This window comes from Xenia sp. Carnegie-2017, unplaced genomic scaffold, assembly GCF_021976095.1.
Source record: "Xenia sp. Carnegie-2017 unplaced genomic scaffold, XeniaSp_v1 HiC_scaffold_13, whole genome shotgun sequence".
In the NCBI taxonomy this organism is placed as follows: domain Eukaryota; kingdom Metazoa; phylum Cnidaria; class Anthozoa; order Malacalcyonacea; family Xeniidae; genus Xenia; species Xenia sp. Carnegie-2017.
In genome coordinates this window covers 6,393,615-6,418,094 of record NW_025813436.1, presented here as the reverse complement: position 1 = coordinate 6,418,094, position 24,480 = coordinate 6,393,615, and the positions used below count along the sequence as shown (strand labels likewise).

At 34.6% G+C, this 24,480-nt stretch overlaps 4 protein-coding genes across 9 annotated transcripts; 1 reads left to right on the top strand and 3 right to left on the bottom strand.

Annotated features, from left to right (window-relative positions):
* Positions 1 to 27: 27 nt before the first annotated feature.
* On the bottom strand, positions 28 to 4,136 carry LOC124454815 (NAD-capped RNA hydrolase NUDT12-like). Of its 3 annotated transcripts, XM_047005569.1 has the most exons (5): positions 3,545 to 4,136; positions 3,201 to 3,412; positions 2,252 to 3,130; positions 793 to 1,487; positions 28 to 532 (listed from the first exon to the last, which is right to left on the bottom strand). In XM_047005569.1, exons 3-5 carry the CDS (start codon positions 2,455 to 2,457, stop codon positions 63 to 65), a joined length of 1,371 nt encoding a protein of 456 aa, XP_046861525.1. In that variant the 5' UTR covers positions 2,458 to 3,130; positions 3,201 to 3,412; positions 3,545 to 4,136; the 3' UTR covers positions 28 to 62. The 3 variants fall into 3 exon arrangements, with proteins under 3 accessions (XP_046861525.1, XP_046861542.1, XP_046861534.1); XM_047005586.1 differs by lacking the exons at positions 3,201 to 3,412; positions 3,545 to 4,136 and adding an exon at positions 1,817 to 1,898 and having other exon boundaries at positions 2,252 to 2,318; XM_047005578.1 differs by lacking the exons at positions 2,252 to 3,130; positions 3,201 to 3,412; positions 3,545 to 4,136 and adding an exon at positions 1,817 to 1,994.
* Positions 4,137 to 11,640: 7,504 nt separating this feature from the next.
* LOC124454914 (vesicle transport protein USE1-like) lies at positions 11,641 to 13,159 on the top strand. The gene is made up of 6 exons (XM_047005670.1): positions 11,641 to 11,985; positions 12,058 to 12,107; positions 12,236 to 12,314; positions 12,391 to 12,575; positions 12,643 to 12,793; positions 12,865 to 13,159. Exons 1-6 carry the CDS (start codon positions 11,872 to 11,874, stop codon positions 13,042 to 13,044), a joined length of 759 nt encoding a protein of 252 aa, XP_046861626.1. The 5' UTR covers positions 11,641 to 11,871; the 3' UTR covers positions 13,045 to 13,159.
* LOC124454687 lies at positions 13,027 to 16,502 on the bottom strand. 4 transcript variants are annotated; one of them, XM_047005489.1, is made up of 6 exons: positions 16,006 to 16,502; positions 15,457 to 15,919; positions 14,418 to 15,386; positions 14,054 to 14,200; positions 13,869 to 13,954; positions 13,027 to 13,727 (listed from the first exon to the last, which is right to left on the bottom strand). In XM_047005489.1, exons 1-6 carry the CDS (start codon positions 16,063 to 16,065, stop codon positions 13,263 to 13,265), a joined length of 2,190 nt encoding a protein of 729 aa, XP_046861445.1. In that variant the 5' UTR covers positions 16,066 to 16,502; the 3' UTR covers positions 13,027 to 13,262. The 4 variants fall into 4 exon arrangements, with proteins under 4 accessions (XP_046861445.1, XP_046861438.1, XP_046861432.1 ...); XM_047005482.1 differs by having other exon boundaries at positions 13,869 to 14,200; XM_047005476.1 differs by having other exon boundaries at positions 13,027 to 13,954.
* A 96-nt stretch (positions 16,503 to 16,598) lies between these two features.
* LOC124454680 (ras GTPase-activating protein 1-like) lies at positions 16,599 to 24,391 on the bottom strand. Its single transcript, XM_047005457.1, has 25 exons — positions 24,124 to 24,391; positions 22,758 to 23,114; positions 22,570 to 22,687; positions 22,464 to 22,495; positions 22,334 to 22,386; positions 22,003 to 22,072; positions 21,839 to 21,916; positions 21,690 to 21,765; positions 21,472 to 21,622; positions 20,741 to 20,820; positions 20,598 to 20,671; positions 20,450 to 20,531; positions 20,134 to 20,375; positions 19,987 to 20,063; positions 19,794 to 19,915; positions 19,674 to 19,718; positions 19,435 to 19,597; positions 19,217 to 19,359; positions 17,944 to 18,059; positions 17,788 to 17,874; positions 17,652 to 17,719; positions 17,493 to 17,581; positions 17,348 to 17,425; positions 17,056 to 17,178; positions 16,599 to 16,967 (listed from the first exon to the last, which is right to left on the bottom strand). Exons 1-25 carry the CDS (start codon positions 24,279 to 24,281, stop codon positions 16,902 to 16,904), a joined length of 2,748 nt encoding a protein of 915 aa, XP_046861413.1. The 5' UTR covers positions 24,282 to 24,391; the 3' UTR covers positions 16,599 to 16,901.
* Between the last annotated feature and the right edge of the window lie 89 nt (positions 24,392 to 24,480).

Genomic DNA, 24,480 nt, shown 5'->3' with positions numbered 1-24,480 from the left:
ATTTCATCCATAAATAAGCACGCAAAATAAAATTTTACTATCACATTTATTTAAATACTTATTTATAATACATCTGAGTAAGTATCTACCCAATGTTCAATTAACTGTCTTGCAATAGCTTGCCTTGGAGGAAACCATAGCGATGGTGGGTTTGAAATATCAATTTTTTTATAGCAAGCTTGTCTCACACTGTCTAGATTGAACCATTGTATATCATCCAGTTCTTCCTTATCAATAACAATATGACTAGTGTTTGCATGCGCTATACAGCCAATCATAAGCTGAGCAGGATAAGGCCAAAACTGAGATGAGTGATATTTAACTGGACCAACACTGATACCGCTTTCCTCCATGACCTCTCGTCTTACTGCATCTTCTATACTTTCTCCAGGCTCCATAAAGCCTGCAAGACAAGAATACATTCCCACAGGAAAGCTTGCTTTACGACCAAGCAAACATTGTGTGCCATCATGAGAGACAACAAGCATAATTCCCACTGGATCTGTACGAGGATAACTCACATTGAGAATTTCTAGAAAAAGACAAAAGGAAGGTATTATTGCTAATGCACTATTTAATTTCTTTTCAGATCAATAAGTAACAGGTCTGCTTTATCCATGGAACCATATTCAGTTATACTTCATGACATCATTAATGGGTATGTACTTTAGTTGATTAATTTGTTTGAATACCATTTACACATTTTAAATCATTTTTACAGCCAATGCCATCATCACTATTTGTACATGATATAGAATTAAAGATGCAACAGCTGTTAAATTTTCCACTTACTGTTTTTGGTAGCACATTGTTCATTAGAACAACTCTGCTTGTATCCTGCCTCTTCAATTGACACTTTGCTTCCACATCTTGAACAGAACTTGTTGAACTGATGCCATTCCAGAATTGGACGTGCTTGTGCTAGTATTGTTGCATCTTTTGCATTGACTTGCAAAAATCCAGGACGTGGTGATAAATATTCTGTATTTGGATTTTCCTTTAAGAATTTATCTGAAGCATCACTGATATCACCGACATCAACAGCAAACCATGAAATATTACAATCTATTGCCTTATTCAAACTAGTTTCTTTGCAAGAATTTGTGTAAGTCTCTTCTACACCTAAAAAAACAACATTCTTTATCTCCTCAGCTTGCTTTCCAAGTATTTCTGATAACTGTCTGAAGTTAACCTTTACCAGACAAAAAGTCTTTTTTGAAGCTACTTTTCTTGCTAGAGGTTTTAGTTGGTTAAATATAACATACATTGATTTAGGATTTTTCATTTGTTGATCCAGCCATACTTTATCCTTACGTTTTTCTGCCATTCGGTTCAAAGGGACATGACTAAAGTAGTTCACAGATGGATAACCCACTGACGCGAATTGTCTGTAGTGTTTCAATACATTTAATGTAGCTATTGATCCGTTATTTTTAGCAATATCAGTAGCTGTTAGTCCTTTTCTATCCCTCATATCCACAGTAGCTCTACATAAGCAATTGAAAATTAGCGGTAATGGAAAAACATTTATAATTATGATTTATGAAACATTGTTTACACATAATCATCACAATCAATGATGGTAATTGTAACCTGGCATAATAAGATACAGCCCTAATAAAATAAGGACAGTACTAATATAACAGTAACAGAATTAACAATAAATACTGGTAATTATAAAAACAACAGTGGCAACAATGAAAAACAACCCTAGGCTTATAAATTCATACTTGGCTTAACTACAATACAGAACAAATGCATAATTGCTTCACTGCAACATGTGAACAAAAAAAAATTTATATGCCTGTTATCTTACCTTATTCTAGCAAATAATTGTTTTTTTATTTTTGATAACCTTTGGACTTGGGATAATTTTGACGTGGTCACAGGATTTAAAGCTTTTATCATCATAAATAAAATATGATCAAATGAGAACTATGATTGCCAAGTATTGTAAAACTGTTTCCTACGCGTAATACTAAACAATTTCCTTTGTTTTTCATGGGAAAATTTGTTGGAATTTTCGTTGAACCCATTGTCCATGATCATGATGTTATTATTGATGTTTGTAGTCCTTTGTTTACGTAATTAATAATTAATGCGCATGTCCAAAATATATAGGACAACCGACAAGTTATTATTTGTGAAAAATACTTGAATTAATGTTAGGAATTCCAAAATACTCTCTCACCCTTAGAACAAGGCACTATTTAAATGGTGTTGTACGTCTTGATTATCTCTCTATTTTTACCTGTGTCGCATGAGAATTTGTGCTATCTCAACATTGTTATGTTTAGCTGCTAACATTAATGGTGTAAGTCCATCAATAACCATTTCATTTATACATCGTGAAACATTGTCGTGTTGCGTATGTAATATATAACGAACTTGCTCGATGTTGTCCTCTTGTATTGATCTCGACAAATCTATAGAAACATCATTTTTATCCATATCCATATTCTATTGAGATAAATTAACAATGATTAACATAATAAATTCAATAATTCATCCCCAGGCTCTAGATGCGCGTTTACAGCTAAATTAATCAATCCCCACCAGTTATTAGGAAACAATTGAATTGTTTGATATACCAAGGCGTGGTTTAACATATAGACTCTGGGGACATCTCTCAAATATAATTCAAGCTTACCCAGTCGAAATTTCCCTCCCCCTCTCCAGTATAAGTTCTGCATTGACGATCCCATTATAGATAAATTTTATCAGATTTATGGCTTCATCTACCAGCTTAACGATTATAATTTTCTAAAACATACTTGTCTAGTTAAAACTTACATATATTTTATGATATTTGCATGCATTAGTAGGTACTACTCGACTTTTCATGTCGTCCTAAAGGCACGTCACGCTACCAATTAACGTTCTAGTTTCTCCTCTGCCCTCATACTGCCCCACTCAGTTACATAAATTATAAGTAGTACATATAATATGGGCACCATAACAAGCTGTGATGATAAGGAATAAGATGGTATTCCACGTCATGTTTTTGTTCACACCATTGTGTACATAAACTTTATCCAGAGAATATATCTTTGCACTTTCATCGTCAGGCAAACCTGCACACAGTTGATGTGCTTTCATAATGAGATTGGTATCATCACTCTTGTTAACGCTGAAACATAAGCATAGTCATACCCTCATTGTTTCTTTTGCATTGTCAATTTTCATGAGTTATATCTTACCATGAAACGATTTCGTGGCATTCCTGCTTGTTTAGTAAAAAAATAATTTTGGTGCGATCCAATGAACATGCTGGTAGCACTGACTTACATACAACTTGTGCAATCTCCATCTTGCAATTCTCGTCGCTGATGTTGGCTGTCTTAAAATATTTGTGCTGTGTGTTGATGGTATTGGTTGCTTCAGTAAAATTTAATATTGGGCTGGTTGGGACCTAGAAAGGTATTGAGATGGTTTGATGATTTTTCTACTCGTATGGGCCTTAGAATAAAACCACAATTTAATAAATCATTGTGGAGAGGTTTAGGAATTGTGCTAAAAAGAAATACATAAAGTGGAGCTTTACCGAGTAATTATTTTGGCAAGAAAAGAGTTTTTTTTGTTGTAGTTCAGGAAAACGACTACATTTCGCTTTAAGTAGTAGCTTTTTGCTGTAAGTCTTATTAATATACAAACAGCGGAAATATTCATCCAGTAAGTTTTCTTGTATTTTGGAGCAATCACGTCTTGCATGCTCGCAGGATGTAAAAATTTCCTCAATATTTGCGTAGATTTCATCTTCGTTACAACGGTAAGCATATCCCAGTTGACATGCATAATCCTTCGCAGAGATCTTACACTTCTTGCTGGCATTATCCGTTACTCTCGTCATCTTCTTTAACTGTGTCATAAACGTGGTATGGTTCAGTAAAAATTCTGGGACCTGGTCATGTCTTCTTAATTTTACCATGTACGGAAATTGATAGTTTATCGTTGAACAATATTGGTTTACTTGAACACTCGTACACTCGACGTTTGGAAAACTTTTTGTGATATAACCAAAGTTTTTGCTGTTATGCACAGTTCCGTTTGCTGATAATGTATTCTGGTACAAGTACAGAATAAAAGAAAGGTTTTTGACTACGAAAAAATAATTCATTTTCTTAAATAATAGTTTCTATCACATGCCAACGAGTAAAGAAGTTAATTAACATTTTTCGTCGTTTTATGCCACTCGGTGGTGGTCAGAACTCAATTATTAATTTGCTTGAGGTCACGATTTTTTTTCACTAAAAACCACTTAAACGATCTATTAATTATAATTCTTTGAGCAGTTTATCTTGATGGATGTGTTAAGCTTACAAAACAACATCGTAACGACAATTAAGTATAGCTTTTCTCAATTTCATTTCACTTTTTGACAAATTTCGTCCAAAATTTACCTAAGAAAATAAATGGCAAATACATTCATCATTATGTTTAGAGTCAGCGCTTATACTGAAATATTAATCAGTTTACTGTTCCTTCTCTTATAATTTCAAGGGCTTTGGTTTTTAATGACAATATTCGTGTTAAGATGATAAGTGGTGCGTGTATAAGAAACTAATTGCGTGATAGATACATGGTGCATAAGATATCCATAGATATCACATGGTTCGTCTTTTTGAATATGTCTTCTTTGATATAACTCTCTCTATAGAGTAATGTTTGACGACTACTTATTTAAGGATGGCAGATGTTTTTCAATGTTATTTCCTTTATCGCAGCATTTCTCTGCTGGAGATGAACGTAAATCCTCATTAGTGGTTCCATTATCAAACTTTGAGTTGGAAAAAAAAAGTTTTCGTTTGTTATATGGGAAAGCAGCCAATGAGCCAAACCTTTTGTTTCGTCTGATTCATTCTTGTTATAAAATCTTTCATACTTTTTACTAGTTCAAAGATGTGAATATTCACAACTATTGATGGTATTTAAAGCGTGTATTGTTCATGATGAGCGAGGGAATAAAGAAATGAATAAAGCTATTTAATTGTGAATTTTGTTATTGAATTGGTTCAGTGATTATGAGTAAGAATTTGCTTTGCAAATACATTTGGTAGTTTAAACACTGTTTAAGGTCTTGATGGTTGATCACCAGTTTTTATATGTAAGTGACAAGGAAGTTGCGGATGAGAGGGAACGACGATTTCTATGACCAGTCGACAATAATAATGGTGGAGCAGAAATGAGTTGAGGCTTGTAATAACATATTCCAGGATTTTGAACAAAAGGCCAAAGATTTATTTGTGTTTCAAGTATCGAAGATCTAACAGTCGAACAAGAGGATCCAAAAAGTTGACTTTTGGCTTTGTAAACTTGCTCTCGAAGTAGTATGGTTTCAATGGACTTGTGGAAGACATCTTGCCATTAATCTTTTTCATTCATCACAGTTGAAAATTATTAAGGTGTGGAAAAGTCAAGAAGCAAGCAGAAGCAATTTCTACAGGAAACGAGAAGGAAATGTAGAAAAATGGCGTACTTATTTTGATGTTGATGAGGGGGTATTTTGTCTTAACATTGATAAGGGATATTTAGAACTAAATATGTTTCGTTCCTGTATTTTGAGGAAATACGTCGGTATGTGTCCCTTTTATAACAACTAAATAACATCAACAGCAATAAAAAAATCAAGAGCATCAACGAAACAAGCCGCATTAAAGGGGAAAATGTAGTTTGGTATTATGAACGTAAACGGTATTCTTAAACAATACAGCTCAACATCCAAACGACGAAGCAGCCAACCAAACTGATGACATCCACGTGAAGATGCTCCTTCCGTTCATCTCGTTCGTCAACCATTAAGGCTCTTAGCTACCTAAAACGACCCCAATATTCAACATTGTTTGAGTGACCAAAAGACGAAAAGAAAATCCACCAGTGCCATTTGTAATAATTCACCAACAACTTTTGATAACAGCTGCTGAAAGAAATATGAAAACGGAAAACCATTGTGAAATATGCTACAGAAGTACTTGCTTCGATATCATGCGTAAAAAAAGATCTCAAGTTTCGATTTATCTCTAATGTTCTTCTTAAAATGTCAATGGTTTAAAAGTTGATGTTAGGAATATATATTTACTTAATACTAATTATATTTTTTTAGTACTTTAATTAATACACTGTCTTAAAATGACTAAACTTGCCATCTTTCTCCAACTCACTCACTGGTCGAGTGGGTAGGTAGAGGTTTCTCAGGTTGTGGTGTGTGGTTCGAATCTTCGAGGGTCAGTCAGTTGTTGTTGGGCTTGGTGTGTTGAACATAAGACTTGCAATAACCGAGTACCGTGAATGTCAAGAGCACAGCAAGGGCAGATAATAGTGTACACGAGCTGTACAAATGGCAATTCTATTGTTGGTTTTTAAAGAATGGAATGCGACACTTAGTATATTTTCAGAAAAAAATCCCAAATAAAAAAAAGAAAAGGGGATCTGTTGCAAAAATTTTGCCCTAAAAAAACTAAGTCTTTTGATCAAATTTTTCTATGACTTCCGAAGGAAGTCATTTTTTAATAGTCAGGAAACAGAGGGCAAACCGAACGCCCTTTCACATCCCCTCCTAACCTCAACCTTGCACTCAATCCTCAATCTACAACCCGAATTGACGACGACACCGGGACGAACCAAGGACCTCGTGCATTGGAGGTCAGACAGAGCCTGTCAAGCCAGAAGCTCAACAACGAATGCTAACAGTTTCTTGGCATATTTGCCCATTTTTTTTTAACTTTGAAGTAGAAATATACAATATACAAGGTGGTCTTGAACCTTAGAACGTGCAACTACATTAGTCATGACTTTACCTTAGTTATTTACGTATTATTGAACTCTAAAAAGCTAAAGAGAACGAAGCGGTCTCGAACCCGAGAAGGAGTGATCATCAAACCGTCATCTGTACCACTCAGGCATGCGAGAGAGATGTGACGTCGATGAAAACATATCAAGTGTTTCAACAGAACAGCATTTATTGCCTTTCATTACATAAGGCTTTAGTTTATAACCTGTTTTGAAAATATGCCTTCGACGGCATCATAGCAATAGTAGAACTCTAAAGGCAAGGGCTTCCTCTTCGCACTCTAAGCAATAAATACTTTACTATGAAGAAACAAGAGGAACAAAGTAAGTCCAATTGCATCCATTGACATGTGGTGCATTCGGGTCATGACGCGCATGTCCTTAATCAATTTTGTCCATTCAGGAATATCGTGAAAAGACTATTTCCATAGATATTTTTTCTTGCCTTTCCCGTCGTCAATTTTAATGATCGTCATTTCAAATTTTTGTGTCTAACTTTGTGTCTACCTTAATGTGATTGCCTACCTATGTTTGTATCTTTATGTCTACCTTCTTGTCTGCCTTTGTTTCTACCTTTTTATATATCTTTGTTGATACCTTTTCATAGCACAAAGTTCTCGTTTTGTTGAACACCACGACATTTTAAAAATTAGTCATTTAATAGTCGAAAGTAGTCAATGTAATCAAATTAATGGAATGTAGAAAGGGAAAACATTTAAAAAAGCTGTCATTGCATAGAACACGACATCATAAAAAGGCGTTATTAAACCCTTGACTGAGTGCAACCAACACCAACAGTCAAAAATTATGGTTGGTGCGTTTGATGATGATAAAATTTGGCATTTTGTAACGTTTGTTACCGTCTGTGGGCATTTGTGTAACGATCAAAGGGCACTTTCGTAACCAAAGCAGGCATTTCTTTACCGTCAGCCGTTAATTTGTTAACGATCATAGGGCACTAAGTCGTCATTTCATAGGAGGAATCGTAATCGAATATAGTCAATGTCCTCAAATAGAATAGACGTCTTTTCAGAAGTTGTGTCATCTGTTTCGTCTTACCTTTTTATGGGAGACAACATTTGAAAAAGTTGTCGTTGCATAAAAGACGATATCATAAAAAGACGTCATTTCATAGGTTTCTTCGTCCTTGTTTGGAATTATTAAACTCTTGTCTGTGCGCAACCAACACTAACGGTCAAAAAAATATGGTTGGTGCGTATGATGATAAAATATAGCTGTGTTAGTTCAAACATAAAGTCAAATGATCTCGACGCCATTACATCGGAAAAAAAACGACCAAAACATGCTCGTCACTGCCCTGATTTAACACATGGCAATGCGTGAATTGACTACCTTCGATTACTTCGATTCCATTGACTACTTTCAACTATGAAAAGACTAATTTTTCAAATGTCGTTTTCAACAAAGTGAAAACTTTGTCCTTTGAAAACGTAGACACAAAGGTAGACAATCACATTAAGGTAGACAAGAAGGTACAAACATAGGTAGGCAATCACATTAAGGTAGACACAAAGTTAGACACAAAGGTTTGAAATGACGATCATTAAAATTGACGATGGGAAAAGACAAGAAAAAATATCTATTGAAATAGTCTTTTTACGATACTCTTGAATGGACAAAATTGATTAAGGACATGCGCGTCATGACCCGAATGCACCACATGTCAATGGATGCCTTTGAACTTACTTTGTTCCTCTTGTTTCTTCATAGTAAAGATTTATTGCTTAGAGTTCGATCAGGAAGCCCTTGCCTTTAGAGTTCTACTATTGCTATGATGCCGTCGAAGGCATATTTTCAAAACAGGTTATAAACTAAAGCCTTATGTAATGAAAGGCAATAAATGCTGTTCTGTTGAAACACTTGATATGTTTTCATCGACGTCACATCTCTCTCGCATGCCTGAGTGGTACAGATGACGATTTGATGATCACTCCTTCTCGGGTTCGAGACCGCTTCGTTCTCTTTAGCTTTTTAGAGTTCAATAATACGTAAATAACTAAGGTAAAGTCATGACTAATGTAGTTGCACGTTCTAAGGTTCAAGACCACCTTGTATATTGTATATTTCTACTTCAAAGTTAAAAAAAAGGGGCAAATATGCCAAGAAACTGTTAGTATTCGTTGTTGAGCTTCTGGCTTGACAGGCTCTGTCTGACCTCCAATGCACGAGGTCCTTGGTTCGTCCCGGTGTCGTCGTCAGTTCGGGTTGTAGATTTAGGATTGAGTGCAAGGTTGAGGTTAGGAGGGGATGTGAAAGGGCGTTCGGTTTGCCCTCTGTTTCCTGACTATTAAAAAATGACTTCCTTCGGGAAGTCATAGAAAAATTTGATCAAAAGACTTAGTTTTTTTAGGGCAAAATTTTTGCAACAGATCCCCTTTTCTTTTTTTTATTTGGGATTTTTTTCTGAAAATATGCAAGTGTCGCATTCCATTGTTTAAAAACCAACAATAGAATTGCCATTTGTACAGCTCGTGTACACTATTATCTGCCCTTGCTGTGCTCTTGACATTCACGGTACTCGGTTATTGCAAGTCTTATGTTCAACACACCAAGCCCAACAACAACTGATAGACCCTCAAAGATTCGAACCTCACACCACAACCTGAGAACCTCTACCTACCCACTCGACCAGTGAGTGAGTTGGAGAAAGATGGCAAGTTTAGTCATTTTAAGACAGTGTATTAATTAAAGTACTAAAAAAAATATAATTAGTATTAAGTAAATATATATTCTTAACATCAACTTTTAAACCATTGTCATTTTAAGAAGAACATTAGAGATAAATCGAAACTTGAGATCTTTTTTTACGCATGATATCGAAGCAAGTACTTCTGTAGCATATTTCACAATGGTTTTCCGTTTTCATATTTCTTTCAGCAGCTGTTATCAAAAGTTGTTGGTGAATTATTACAAATGGCACTTGTGGATTTTCTTTTCGTCTTTTGGTCACTCAAACAATGTTGAATATTGGTGTTGTTTTAGGTAGCTAAGAGCCTTAATGGTTGACGAACGAGATGAACGGAAGGAGCATCTTCACGTGGATGTCATCAGTTTGGTTGGCTGCTTCGTCGTTTGGATGTTGAGCTGTATTGTTTAAGAATACCGTTTACGTTCATAATACCAAACTAAATTTTCCCCTTTAATGCGGCTTGTTTCGTTGATGCTCTTGATTTTTTATTGCTGTTGATGTTATTTAGTTGTTATAAAAGGGACACATACCGACGTATTTCCTCAAAATACAGGAACGAAACATATTTAGTTCTAAATATCCCTCATCGATGTTAAGACAAAATACCCCTCATCAACATCAAAATAAGTATGCCATGTTTCTGCATTTCCTTCTCGTTTCATGTAGAAATTGTTTCTGCTTGCTTCTTGACTTTTCCACACCTTAATAATTTTCAACTGTGATGAATGAAAAAGATTAATGGCAAGATGTCTTCCACAAGTCCATTGAAACCATACTACTTCGAGAGCAAGTTTACAAAGCCAAAAGTCAACTTTTTGGATCCTCTTGTTCGACTGTTAGATCTTCGATACTTGAAACACAAATAAATCTTTGGCCTTTTGTTCAAAATCCTGGAATATGTTATTACAAGCCTCAACTCATTTCTGCTCCACCATTATTTGTGTCGACTGGTCATAGAAATCGTCTTTCCTTCTCATCCGCAACTTCCTTGTCACTTACATATAAAAACTGGTGATCAACCATCAAGACCTTAAACAGTATTTAAACTACCAAATGTATTTGCAAAGCAAATTCTTACGCATATTCACTGAACCAATTCAATGACAAAATTTACAATTACATAGCTTGATTCATTTCTTTATTCCCTCGCTGACCATGAACAACACAAGCTTTGAACACCATTAATAGTTGTCAATATTCAAATCTTTGAATTAGTTTGATGAATATTGCCAAACTGGAGAGTTCAACGCACTTATTATATCCTCTGCAACCATGTAAACACATAGTGTTAGGGATATCAGTGATTAAATGTACCCTTAAACCTCGTAAAATTTATCAAACTACTTCCACTCCCTCGGTTGGCAGGGACATCCAATCACTAACATCCCTGAAAGCATTTACTAATAAATATAACGCTGGCACTGCATGAGATAACTTCAAAAAACCCTTTCAAAGATAGTGTGCAGTTTTTGTTGAGAATTACTACAAAGCTTGACTTTGTTCCTCCTTTGTGTCTACCTTTATATCTACCTTTTTGCGTAAACCGAATGTTCGGCTTTTCAGTAGAATAATTTGCCGTGAAAACATAGACCAAATACACATTTTGCTTGATTTTATAACTGGCAGAAGCGCACGCACCCAAAACACTATGAGGGGAGGGAACACTACGTTCTGGGACAGTGCTCTTTCATTGAGAAAACAAAAAAAATGAGTCCTAATCACTAATCAAAGCAAAGTGGAAGATAAGTCTACCTTTTTGTGTATCTTTTTGTGTATCTTTATGTCTATCTTTATGTCTACCTTTATGTCTACTATTGTGTCTACCTTTTGTCTACCTTAAGGTCTACCTTTGTGTCTATCTTTGTGTCTACTTTTGAGTCTACCTTTATGTTTATCTTCAAGTACACTTTTGTGTCTATCTTTGTGGCCTACTTTCGTGTCTACCTCTATGTTCTATCTTTATGTCTACTTTTGTGTTTACCTTTATGTTTATCTTTTTGTCTACCTCTTAAGCTTTTCTGTAGAAGCACTTGTCATGAAAAGAAAAACCCAGACAAAATACACATTTTGCTTGCTTTTGTAACTAGCAGAGCCCCCCCCCAAAAAAAACCTGTGTGGGGGGACCATTACGTTTTGGGAGCGTGCCCTTTCTTTCATGGAAAAGACAAAGTTAAACAATCGACGAATCTGAGATGCATGCAAAATGATCATTAACCAGGGATTAACGTGGAATTGTGTTGCTATCTGAAATATTTAACTATTGAACTGAAAGATTGGAATAAAAAATTTGATAATCATTATGCAAATCATTATAATGTATTTCTTAACTTAAATATGATGTTAAATGTTATCGATATTGAATATATGTGTTTATAATGGCGGTTCTGTCTAAAGAAGAAATTAACTTAAGAAGATTGCTTTCGTGTTGCGAAGCCTTGGCAAATAATATTAAATTAAAAGATGGAAAAATAAATTGGAGACTCGAAAAGGTTTCGCGTTTTTGGCTTGAAATAAATGAAAGCCGTCATCAAATACTAATTTATCAATTTTCTTTCGTATAGTACGTTATTGCGCTTCAAAAGCAAATAGTGGAGTTAGGGAAAGTAGACAGGTAAACTCGTGAAGACTGCAAAATTTTTTACGATGATTATACACTAACAAAACTCTATTATAAAAATATGTCAATGGTTGCGCATAATGATGATTTCATATTTCTAAAGTCATATCTCCTACCTCTAGCAAACCTTCAAAAGATACAATGAAAGAATATACCAAAAGAATTGAGTTCTTAAAACATACCATTGATACAGAGAAAATGGTATTTTATAAAACTATCAGTAGTTGTAAAATCACAAATTTACTTATCATAAGCCTTATCATTAATTGCCATTTAGACTTGTCCTTACAAGAAAACTGTGGCAAGCCAACAAATTGTCCCTCCTGATATAATTTCAGATAGGACATATGCCACAACAATTAAAGTTAGAGAGATTCACCACAAAGCTAAAACACGACACCAAAATGAAGCAAGAAAGGAATTACTTGCTGGGCCCAATTTAAAAAGCCGGAAGTCTTCAAGGTGATTTTTATAAAAACTACTGTTTAATTTTTATTATAATAATTTTTCTATTTTTTTGACATGGTAGTCACATGGTAAATTCTGAAGAAGGTTTTGATGAGATTATGCAACACCATCAAAATATGCAAGAAAAAATTGCAGAGGAAATGATTGAAATGGCTCAGAACCTTAAACATAACTCACTGGTTGCAAATGACATTTTGAAAAAAGACAATAAGGTTTACAATATATGTCTTTGAGGATTAGTGCATGAGAAGCAATTTTCATTATTTTATTCATATGTTAATAGGTTCTAGACAATGCAACAAGATTAGCTGATTCAAGCTATAAAAAGCTCAAACATGAAAGTGAAAGATTGGAAGAGATAACTAACAGGCCATGTTCGCTATGGCTATGGATAATGTTAACTTGTGTATGTATGGTGTTCATTAGCATGATCATATTTATACGATTTTTCCCAAAGATATAAGCATATAATACATAACTATGTAAATATACAATTATATTCTTCAATTGAACTTTTGTCACTATGCAAAAGAAATAATGATTGGAGTTTAATAAGACAAAAAAATTCAAGAAAAATATTCTATCTGCATTTTGCACATATAAATTATAATATAGCATCTTCCCTAACATTGTGTTACTTATGGTTCATAGAATACCCCACCTTATGTCATTTCAACATGTTTAAATATTTACATTTTTTCTGTCCATCTTTAGCATTAGAGTCTGTATTTTTTGCATTTTCTTGAGTTTTCTTCCAGAAAAAAGTGGCCGATTGTGCAATGTTAACAATTTACCCAGGGTGTTATCTGGTTGATATTTGCAAAGAAAATTAACACCATGAATGTAGTCAGTGAAAGCTAAATTTCTTGGTTTCTTTATTGTTTGTGTGATTGTGGGTTTTTTCTCTTGATTTGATTTGGCGAATGAATCCATTTGCTTCATATTTAATGTAGCAAGACTTGCATCTTTATTGCATTTGGTAGCTTCATCAAATGGAATTTGATTTGGGGTTTGGCCAGATTCAGATTTTAATTGGACAGTCTTTAGAAGTTCTTTGAAAGGGTTGAAGATTTTCATTATATGACAGTTTTGTTTGTTAGTTATACCTGCAAAATTTGCATCATGGATCCTTCTTGTTTCCTGTCTCTGATAAATGGAATTAGGCATGGCATCAATTTCTTGAGATGGTAATATTTTTAGCAGCTCATGTGGTTGATTTTTCTTCACAATATGATCAACGTAATTTAAACTTAAAGATGATACACGTGACTGCTTTGCCGAACTTACATGTTGAGCATTCCTATTGCCATCACTGCTTCTAGGGCTTTTTTGTAATTCTTTTCCCATCATCAATTCACTATGACTTTCAGTTTCTAATGGCAATAAACACTTCACATTTTTCTTCTGATCACGATGTTTTACGAAGACTGTCACGTGATTACCACACAAGAAATCTCTTTTGTCGCAATTACCTTGATTAACATTGACTGTTTCAATGCTTGACAAAACATTGACGGTTTTCTGCTTTATTGCTGTCATCTTTTCACATCTAGAAACCTGATTTGATTTGGCACGATTATAGCAATCACTTCCATTGAAATTGTCGGCCACACGACAGTCTTTATCAAGTAAAAAAGTAAATAATAATGAAAATCATTTTTAATAGCGTATATGTCTACCCTTTATGTTTACCTTTATGTCTACCTTTAAGTTTACCTTTATGTCTACCTTTAAGTTTACCTTTATGTCTACCTTTGTGTCTACCTTTTTGTCTACCTTTATGTTCACCTTTATGTTTACCTTTGTGTCCTCATTTATGTCTACCTTTATGTTTACCTTTATCGTTACTATCTTGTATACTATGCTTATTATCTTCTTCAAACAAATCCTCTTCTTTGACATTTGTTTCCGCACTTTTCCCATCTACTATACCATCGTCTGTCTGGTTTTCATGATGTTGAGCCGTGTCAGCATCACTATATTCCTCAACATGTGAAATTTGTACTTCCTTTTCATCATTACCACTATCTTCTTGAATGTCAATTATTACATCGCTGGCAGAAGCCAATTTATGTCGCTGAAACATTTTAATTTTCTTATCTTTAACTCGTTGATGCGGTGAATCATCGTTCATTAGTTTTCCGTGCATCTTTGGCGTATCTGAATCATCTTTAAACATGTTTAATGCATTAGAATAAAGAAATTTTGCATCATGGCTTTTTAAACATTTAGAGGCAGAACTAATTTCCTGGTCAGGAGTTGCACATTCATTATTGCGCGCTCTTTTATCGTCATCTATTCTCCAGCGTTTTTTGAAGTATTTCCAGGGTTCAAAATTGGAATAATCTACTTCGTTCAACGATTTATCAAATCGTGAGTCTGCTAGTCTCTTGTCTCTCAGATATACCTTCTCCAAATATTGTTGTTCTTTCCTAAGTGTATCACCAGCATAGGTCACGTTCATTTTCTTTTCTTTTAACCTTTCCACTTGTGCTCTGCGATGCCATGACAAGACTTTCATGCGTTTAAGCTCTTTTCGAATATCAGCGAATGCTTTTTTTAATTTATAATTTTCCAGCGACAGGTGCCAGTAAGCTTCCCGAATGCCTGGTTGCAAGTTTTTTAGGAAAATGTTATGTGAGCGATTATTTTTAACTCTTTTCATAAATTTCCATTGCTCAATTTTCTCTTCCAGTAGGACAACTTCTTTTTGCAACGAAGACACAAACGCATTTCGTGAAAATTCACTAGAAACATTCAGCTCAGGTAGTTTAGCCTTGAGGTTTGTCCTCATGATGGCCACACCTTAAAAGAAAACACGTCAAACAGTAACGTTAACTCAGATCACATTATTGTCGTAAATATATAAACTTACCCTGTCCTAAAACAAATCCAAGAACAAGAGCAAAACAAAACAGCGCTACGCCCGTTGATAGCTCAAATGAATATTCTTGTCCAGAGAGTTTAGTATGTATGAGTTTTTTTTCGCTATCAGTCTTTTTATCTTTTGCCATATCTGGGTCGCTTTCAGCCATAATTTCATCCGTGTCATGGTTAATTACATGGAAACTGCAGGTGGATGACGCATCCGAATGTGATTCAAGTTTAAGGAGTTCCTCATGATTTATCTTAATAATCCTAGACTCATCCCGAGTAAGACAACATCCTACAGCTCTTTCTCTGTCAGATCGTACTAATGGACTGTCAGACACATCGGGTCGATTAGACTTGTTGTCTTTCAACGACTGTTGCAACGTGGAAATAACCGTTGACTTGATTAGGCGTCCATTTATTAAAGCATCATTTTTCTTTTTGTTAGCATTGAATTGCTCTCTAACCTACATGTTAACATTATTCAACATTATTCAATAACACGATTTAAAGTAAAAACTTACAACATAATATGCGATTGCCAGGTACTTACATCCACAAAGTTTTCATTATCCACGATTGTCCACTCTTCTTCATCCACTGAAAAAGACATTAGGCTGGGACGCTCGACAATCCACAGGTTGTCTCGACTGGCACTATTGTTTTTTTTCGAGTTAAAACTTGTAGCGTCATTTACATTCAAACAACTCCTATATTCTCAGCCAATAAAATACTAGACATGAAATGTTTTAACACCTGCTTCCTGTGCAGTTAAAAACGCATTAGCTTGTAGATTTATAGCATAATCAGAATCATACAACCAGTTGAAAAAGCAAGCTATTTGACTGTCGTATAGGAGTGAACAACAGCGAAAGCAAGTTTGAGCTACTAATCTTTAATTGTCATTTTAATAACGTCGTGCTCGTATTATGTCATTTTAAACAAGTGGTAATTTTTCTGTGCCGTGTCAAACACGTGGTACTTTTGCCATGCCGAACAGCAGTTGTATGATGAACACTTGAGTTCAAATTCAAGCATTGCATCATTAACATGAAGTGCATGAGGCTGGAATAAGTTTCACGCAAGAATTAAACATTAGTAAACATGATCAAATAATTATTTCATGCAATTGAAGTTAAGCCAAGATAACTTGGTTGCAAGGTTTATTGAATTGACATTTTCATACAAAGTAACGCTTTCCTAGTTTCTACGGTCACATTACGACCCGACCACAGTACTATGACAATGATGTTATTTTTCTTGTTCTTTACTATCATATTCAAACCAATTGTGTTACTTTGTCACGTGTTCCAAATGCCATTTACAGAATAATTATAAAGAATGCAGCTGTTCTCTATTCATCATTTGTAATTTCTTATATGTACAGTCACTTCACTATCATTTATATAAAGTCTTTTTCATTTCAATCGGCATATGAAACACGTGTACTTACATATACACTTTGATTTTATTTGAAACATTTTCTGTTGCTATGAGAAGGCTCTGTAGATTAGGCTATAAGAATACAAAACATAAATAATGGTGATAAACATAAATGATGTATAAAACAATGTAATAACAGCTATTTGCAGCCACGACTTACAGAATCCTGGGCGAGTTCTTTGATCGCTGACGAATGAATGACGCATTTGTCATGAAGAAACGCCAAATTACGAGCCAAATCAGATGAAACCTGCTCAGTCGCAGATGGACAGAAAGCAATATTCTAAAAACATTTACATCAACTTGTTTTCAACGATTTGCAACGCATACACTCGAAAAGAATATTCATATTTGTCATACGACCGTTCAATAAATTCTGCAAATCAATATGTGAATGACTGACAAGCTACGAAAAAGTTATCGGTGGCCATCTATTAATAAAAGAATCCTACCGAAAGGTCATCGATGAACTTTATCAATCTTGGCTTGTTCTTTTGTATAAATGGATTAAGAGGAATCATATATGGTTCCTAAAAAGTGAATAAAACTAGTGAAGTCATATCGCACAACAAAAATAATAAATCATGACGTAATTACTTTGGCCCCAAATTCTATTAAATTGGCCAAATTCTGTAAACACTTGGCAACCATCGTTAAAGTCCGGCTGGCCATGGGCGAAGGTGTATCTACAAACGTAGTTAAAAAGTATCAAAAGAAATCCATCAAATGAAATATGGAAATGAATACGTCACCTACCTGACATCATATTACATATTCTTGGATTCATGATGGCCGGGCAGAAACAACGTAAAAATAAAAACGCACTGTAAATGAAACAAGATACTTACGTAACTTAACTTTGTCACTCTTACTTTTTGCACAATTCACCAACCTGACAACTCTTGTTTTTAATGTTTCATGTTCTGGCCATTTTTCAAGCACGGTTCGTTGTAAACATCCAAAAAGATAACGTAATAACCTGTTAAAAAGAAGATATTGAACGCCATAAATAAAAAATTTATCATCTAGCAAAATATACATCACTTACATTGGACATTTATCTGTTGAGTTTATGATCGAATCTAAAGCTTCGTCAAGAAATTCTATCAACGATGTCAAATTTCCAACCGCATTCTCGTCTTTCCCAAGTCTGGCCGGATTGATCTTTATGTAATATAATTATATAGCATCATACATAAATAAATATAATATAATTATATTGATCTTAATTATATAGTATACATAATAAATATAATAATTGCATGATGATACAAAGTAAAAAAATAAATTATATAGCATCGTACATAGTAACTATAATATAATAAAAATACTAAATACCACTTAGTTGGCGATAAAATTCATTTCATGACTACAAAACTGTAGGGATTCAAGGATGACGCAAAGTTTAAAAAAACACTGCCTTTTAACTCATTTAATTTCTCCAACAACTACCATTTAATTTTGGCGAAACATCCATTAACTTAAAGGCGAAACATCCATTAACTTAAAGGCGAAACATCCATTAACTTAAAGGCGAAACATCCATTAACTTAAAGGCGAAACATCCATTAACTTAAAGGCGAACATCCGTTGACTTAATGGCAGACAGAAAAATTTTAATAAAACCTATCTAAAGTTATGGTCTACATAAACACTTGTTGTCCAGGGTTTTAGTAAGGAATTTTCATTTCGTAAAATCTATAGTTGGCTACTTTGCTTTTACGTATGATGGAAGACACGCCATGCCAATAACAGTCATTGATTTAATGATTTTGAAAATATATTTGCGGAAAAACGCTGAAGAAGACAACAATATACCTATAAGGTATGACTGTATACTTGCGCAGCCCACTCGACAAAACGAGTACACACCAATCAACTGGATTTCCATGCACCGCAACGATTAGCAATTTTAAATTAACTAGCTTGCTCAGTCTTAAATTACTAGCATAGTGTTCACTAATACGTTTGTGTTGCCCTGGTGTTAATACAAAGCCAAGAAAAAATCAGACCCTTTACTGCGAGACATATACAGCTAGTACAATGTCGATTTAGTAAAGCGTATTCTAACAAACGAGGCTTTTATGGTGTTCAATAAGAGGAAAGACGGCAAAAAATAAAAAATCTCTAAAATGCACATGCTTCTGGATAATACGTCAAGTGTTCATCGATTTGTATCTCTCAACATTAATAAAATGTAAAACATGCATTTTGTACTCCCCCTCCTTGTAAAGTTTATACTATTTGACATCCCTTGAATTACTGTCCTTACTCACAATACAGGAAACTAAACGAGGTTGTCATTTCAATAGATGAATTACCTCACAAGAATGTTTACACTCCATGATTCTGACGACAACATCTCTTAATGTTGACTGAACATATGGCACGGCAACCATCTTCATGTATTGATCCATTAGACTAGTGGCAGCTGACGTACCACGGAATAATGTCGCTACGTTATCTAATGATAATAATGTACGAGAATACATTACACTATACTACTATTTCACTCAATAGGTAAAATAAGCAAGATTACCTATATCATGATTCTGGATTTCTTTATCCGTGAGTCGTCTTAGTAAATTGTGATGCTGTTCCTGATGACGAAAGACATTGAGTATTCTTGATGCAAGCGTGTCTCTATCTTTACAAACTTCCATTAAAGACGTCACACAAAGCACGTCCTCTTTCATTAAAATCTATATCATGTAAATGATACAAAACTTCAACACGTACAAATCACTGGAAAATTAAACAGCTCAGATTAATAAATACCTCTTTAAGACCAAAATATTCCTCCACTGGCATTATCATTTCATGCTGCAAAAACATTTTAAAACAATATACAATTAGTACGTAAATGATATGACAAAAACAACTGTTATGTAAACCAACCATGTATCTAGCTTTAATTCGTATCGTTCCTGCTTCAGTTCGTGAATGTGATGCTCTGAGTTGAAACCAGTCGTCCACAACCTCACCTTTAGTTAAGATCTGTAGAGCGACCGTTACAGTTGCTAAAAGACAATGTATTAAAACGAACGGTAAAAGTAATTCATCATCAACAATTTACTAAACAAAAACTCACCAATGTCTTGATCTTTAGATCGTTTGTTTCGATTAAAAATTGCAACCGTAAAAGAGACAATATCCTCGGGAATATCGCTATATAGGGGAAAATGGAACCAATATTACTTGACTTTTTAACTTGAATACAAAGTAGTATTTGACTTACTTGAATTTAAACTGTTCATTCCATACGGGATTTTCTCCCTCGATAACAGGCGTTCTACATATTCGAACTTCATTCAGTGATACAACACAATAAGGATGGTACGATTTATTTCCTGGTAGATTGTGTGCTTCTATGATAGTCAGTTCCAGGCCTCGTAACTGTTTAACGTCCGAGCTAGCCATGACTTGAGTCGCCGTCCACCGAGATTTGCAGCAAAACTTTCTGATGGCTTGCATCCAGTCCTAAAGGAATATCTTCTTGCAGAAAATTCGAAGAAATAACGTCATTATGAACATATTAAATATTTAATGCTCACGTTCGCTTCATCATAGGTGTCGGCGCACAAATAAAACATCTGAGTATCACCAAAGCGGACTGCTATCTGAAAACAATTTGGCCTGACGCGAAGTGCAAAGAAATAAGTTAGTTGAAAATTGAAATAATTTGATATAATTATTATATACCTTCCAAAGAGACTTTCGTGAACCTCATAAACAGTTGAATATGTAAGATCAATCATTCCTTTTGGTCTTGTTCTCTAAAAATACGAAATTATAAAGAATCATGAGAATCGTTACATTAACTGAAACTTTAATTTAACACTCACCGATTGATGTTCGAAAAATAGCAACTTTTCATCTTCACCATTCAGAACAAAATACATGCTTTTCCATTTCTTACCAGTACCTAAAAAGGTATTGATGATTCTTAAACAAAAAAGAAAAAATAATATCTTCTTTATCAATAAGAGGGAGGGCGTGGAGTAGAGTTGGTAATGACAGTAACCACCTGCACAAGTTGCACCTATACAAGAGGAAGAGGGGTGGAGTTGAGTTGGTAGTGACAGTAGCCACCTGCACAAGTTGCACCTATACAAGAGGGAGTGGGGTGGAGTAGAGTTAGTTGGGACAGTAGCCACCTGCAAAATTTGCACCTATACAAGTTGGAGAGGGGTGGAGTAAAGTTGGTAGTGACAGTAGCCACATGCACAAGTTGCACCTATACAAGAGGGAGAGGGGTGGAGTAGAGTTGGTTGTGACAGTAGCCACCTGCAAAATTTGCACCTATACAAGTGGGAGAGGGGTGGAGTAGAGTTGGTAGTGACAGTAGCCACCTGCACAAGTTGCACCTCTAAGATTCTTTCATGTAAACAAAAGTTAATACCTTCTTTATCCGTAAACCATTACAGAGGGGGAGGGATGGGGGGTGTGTGACAATAGCCCTGTCAAAACTGCACGATAAACAAAGCAAGTCAGATGATTAAAAAGAGATACTTCCGTGGAAGTTAGAAAAATTGCTGACAGCCACTTCGGCACCCTGAACAATAAACACTGGTACCTTTTTTAACCAAAAACCCTGATTTCACAGACTTTCCAACTTTGGATTCAAATGTAGACTCATAAATAGGAGTGACAGGAGTGTCCTCGTGGATATTTAGATCACGTAAACCACTTATCAATGTAGGTGTAGAAGGTGGGGTTTGGTCTTTCTATAATGGACAAGTAATTTAAATAGATTACATACTTGTACAGCTTTATACTTCATGACAAACTTACGCTTGTAACTGGATTTCCAAGAGATAATCCTTGTTCAATAAACTCTTTCTTGTATCGATCAATAATACTGTCCAAACTGTAATTATACAAGCTCAACAATCACTAAAATTTAGAAGGTAAAGGTATAGAACAAAAATACTAGTACATACTCTTCAAACAATCTTCCACCAAACAAATACTGAAGACCTTGTTTTCTGATTAAAAATCGTGACACACCATTATCATCTCTAAAAATGAAAAATTGTGATTGTAATAGATTCAACACAAGAGCTTCGGTTCTTCCAGTTTCCGGATTTCAGATATTAGGGCTGACCTAACACAAAGTGAAAAATCACCAACTCTTGCAGAACTAGGTCGAATCAGAAAACTGCCAACAACACCTTCTACAAGAAAAATATAACTTTATTGCACTTTACATGTTTGTAAATGTAGATCGTCCAGGTTGGTATAGTCCTGAGAAGGATTGTTTTTGTTGTTGTTCTGTAATCACATTTGAATGAACAATGTTTAAACTTATCATCATTATTTCTTGTGATGGGTGGTATTCATTACTATTTATGTATTCAAAATATGTCCACAGAAGTTATTATAATATTGATAAAAAAGGATGAATGATATGACTTAAATAAACATTGTCATTATACCATTCATCAGCAGTTCATTAGCCTCCTCCTTTGAAAGTTTATCAAAAAACCATCTAATAAATATAAAAAGACCATTGAACTTCGAAAAAGGAAACCAACAGTAAAATTGAAAAAATCATGAATAACATACGCCCTGCCAGCATGAGGACTAAGGTTTTCAGGCTGAATAAAAAGATGGTAAGAATATTGGAACAAAATATTCATATCATAAAAACAATTGAAAATCAAGCACACACTGCATCAATGGTGTACATCTTTGGAATCATCCCTCTTTCGTTGGTCCGCAGCAATCGTCCCCAAAACCAAGACTCATTCACATTGTCTTCAATCACAAAAACATCACCAGGCACAAAACTGCAAGTAATGCAAGCAAGGAAGAGCTTAATTGTGTGACATTTTCATAAGATCTTTCTTAAATTGTTACCTGAGTGCCTCAGTTCCAAGTGTTTTGTTAAATGCATACTTGGCAACCATACGAGTGGACAGTGAAACAGGTTCTGGTGGTTGTACAGGATGTTCCAACCTTTCATCCTTCAATAAGCTGGAACATTTAGTGTAGTAACCAATTAAATCTCTTAATGACTCAAATTGTCGACCACCAATGTAATAGTCTCCAAAAAGAGCGGTGATGCTAAAGTGACTAATGCCATTCAATCCAAGATAGGAAAGAGAATACTGTCCATGTTTTCTTTCACTCTTTCGTACAAGGTAGCTACCTGGTGTACCTTGTTTTTTGAGACGATCTTCTGAGGTTTTTCGATCAAGTTTGCCATGATACCAACTAAAAACAGAACAAGATTTCATCAGGAAGCAATAAGATAAAGTAAAATAAGATCATTAATCTTAAGCTAAGAAAATTGGCCCTTGAGACGAATAAAGATTAACAGATCTATAAAGATTACGAGGACTGTTTTTCATTAAAAGTTACCATTTCTTTTTGGGGGGTGACTCAGAAAATTATAAGAATGGGGTCTGCTACAGTTTGCATCATAAAATGTCACTGTCATTCTACCCAATGTCCCAAACTTAATTGCATCAATGAAGCTTCAGTATATAAACTTTATAGACTTGGCGTTGAGTTTTGTATGTATTCTGACCTAACAGAAACAAAAATATTTCAACCAGTAATAGGATAATTCCTGTAGAGTAAAGTAAAGAAAACTTCTCAAAATTTTTCCATAGGTGTTCGTGCTTTGGCATGAATGTAAACAATTGACGGAGCAACACCCTTCAAATTAAACTTTATGTTTAATATATTAAGAAAGGTACATTTTTCCATAAAAATAATTGGTAATTCATTACTTTCAACATAAATTACCAAGCGATGTGTACTATTATATTAAATGAACCATTCGACTAATACAAAACCTCTCAATAAAGTTCAACGCCCAAAAACTCGTGTAACAAGTTAAAATGACAACCTATGTCAAAAAAACGTTAATGGCTTCCCCTTCGTAAAGCAAGAAACAATTTTCAACTAGACAACTTATTTTTTATTAAGTAATATAAAATTAATAAAATTGAAACGCCTTATAATTGATAACATAACAAAAGTTCTCTTTTATTTCACACGCGGTGAAATTGAAATATTTAGAAGTAGTAAGGTCGGAAATGTCGTAGGCTAATAACACAGCCATGGTGGATTTCCTAAGATTAGTCTGTAGTAAAAATAAAGTTAAGCATTTGAAAATAGAGATTTATTTCAGAGATTTTAGAGATTTATTTCAATGCGAAACACCTTGACAATATCGAGAATTTAAGACAAAGTACTGAAAGGAAAGTTATCATACCACTCGTCAGTTGGTGCAAAAGATGAAAGGTCTAAAATGACTTCTTCTTCAATGTCCAATTCATCGTCGTAACCGTCAGTTTCCTCACATTCTACATACACATGGATACTCTCGCGCTCGTTATTTGAGTCCCATATTTCGTCGTTTTTACCCGCCATAACAATACAGTCTGTCTTCCATGACACGAACTCTCGACTCACAACAACAAAACTACATCAAGTATTGACCTTTTGTAACGATTACCCAAGACAATACATCTTATATTATCATTGAAGTTTTGATATCTCACAAAAAAGTGTTATCAAAACCAGTGTAAATCAATATTCTGCATTCAATTCTTAAATAAAAACGATAAAC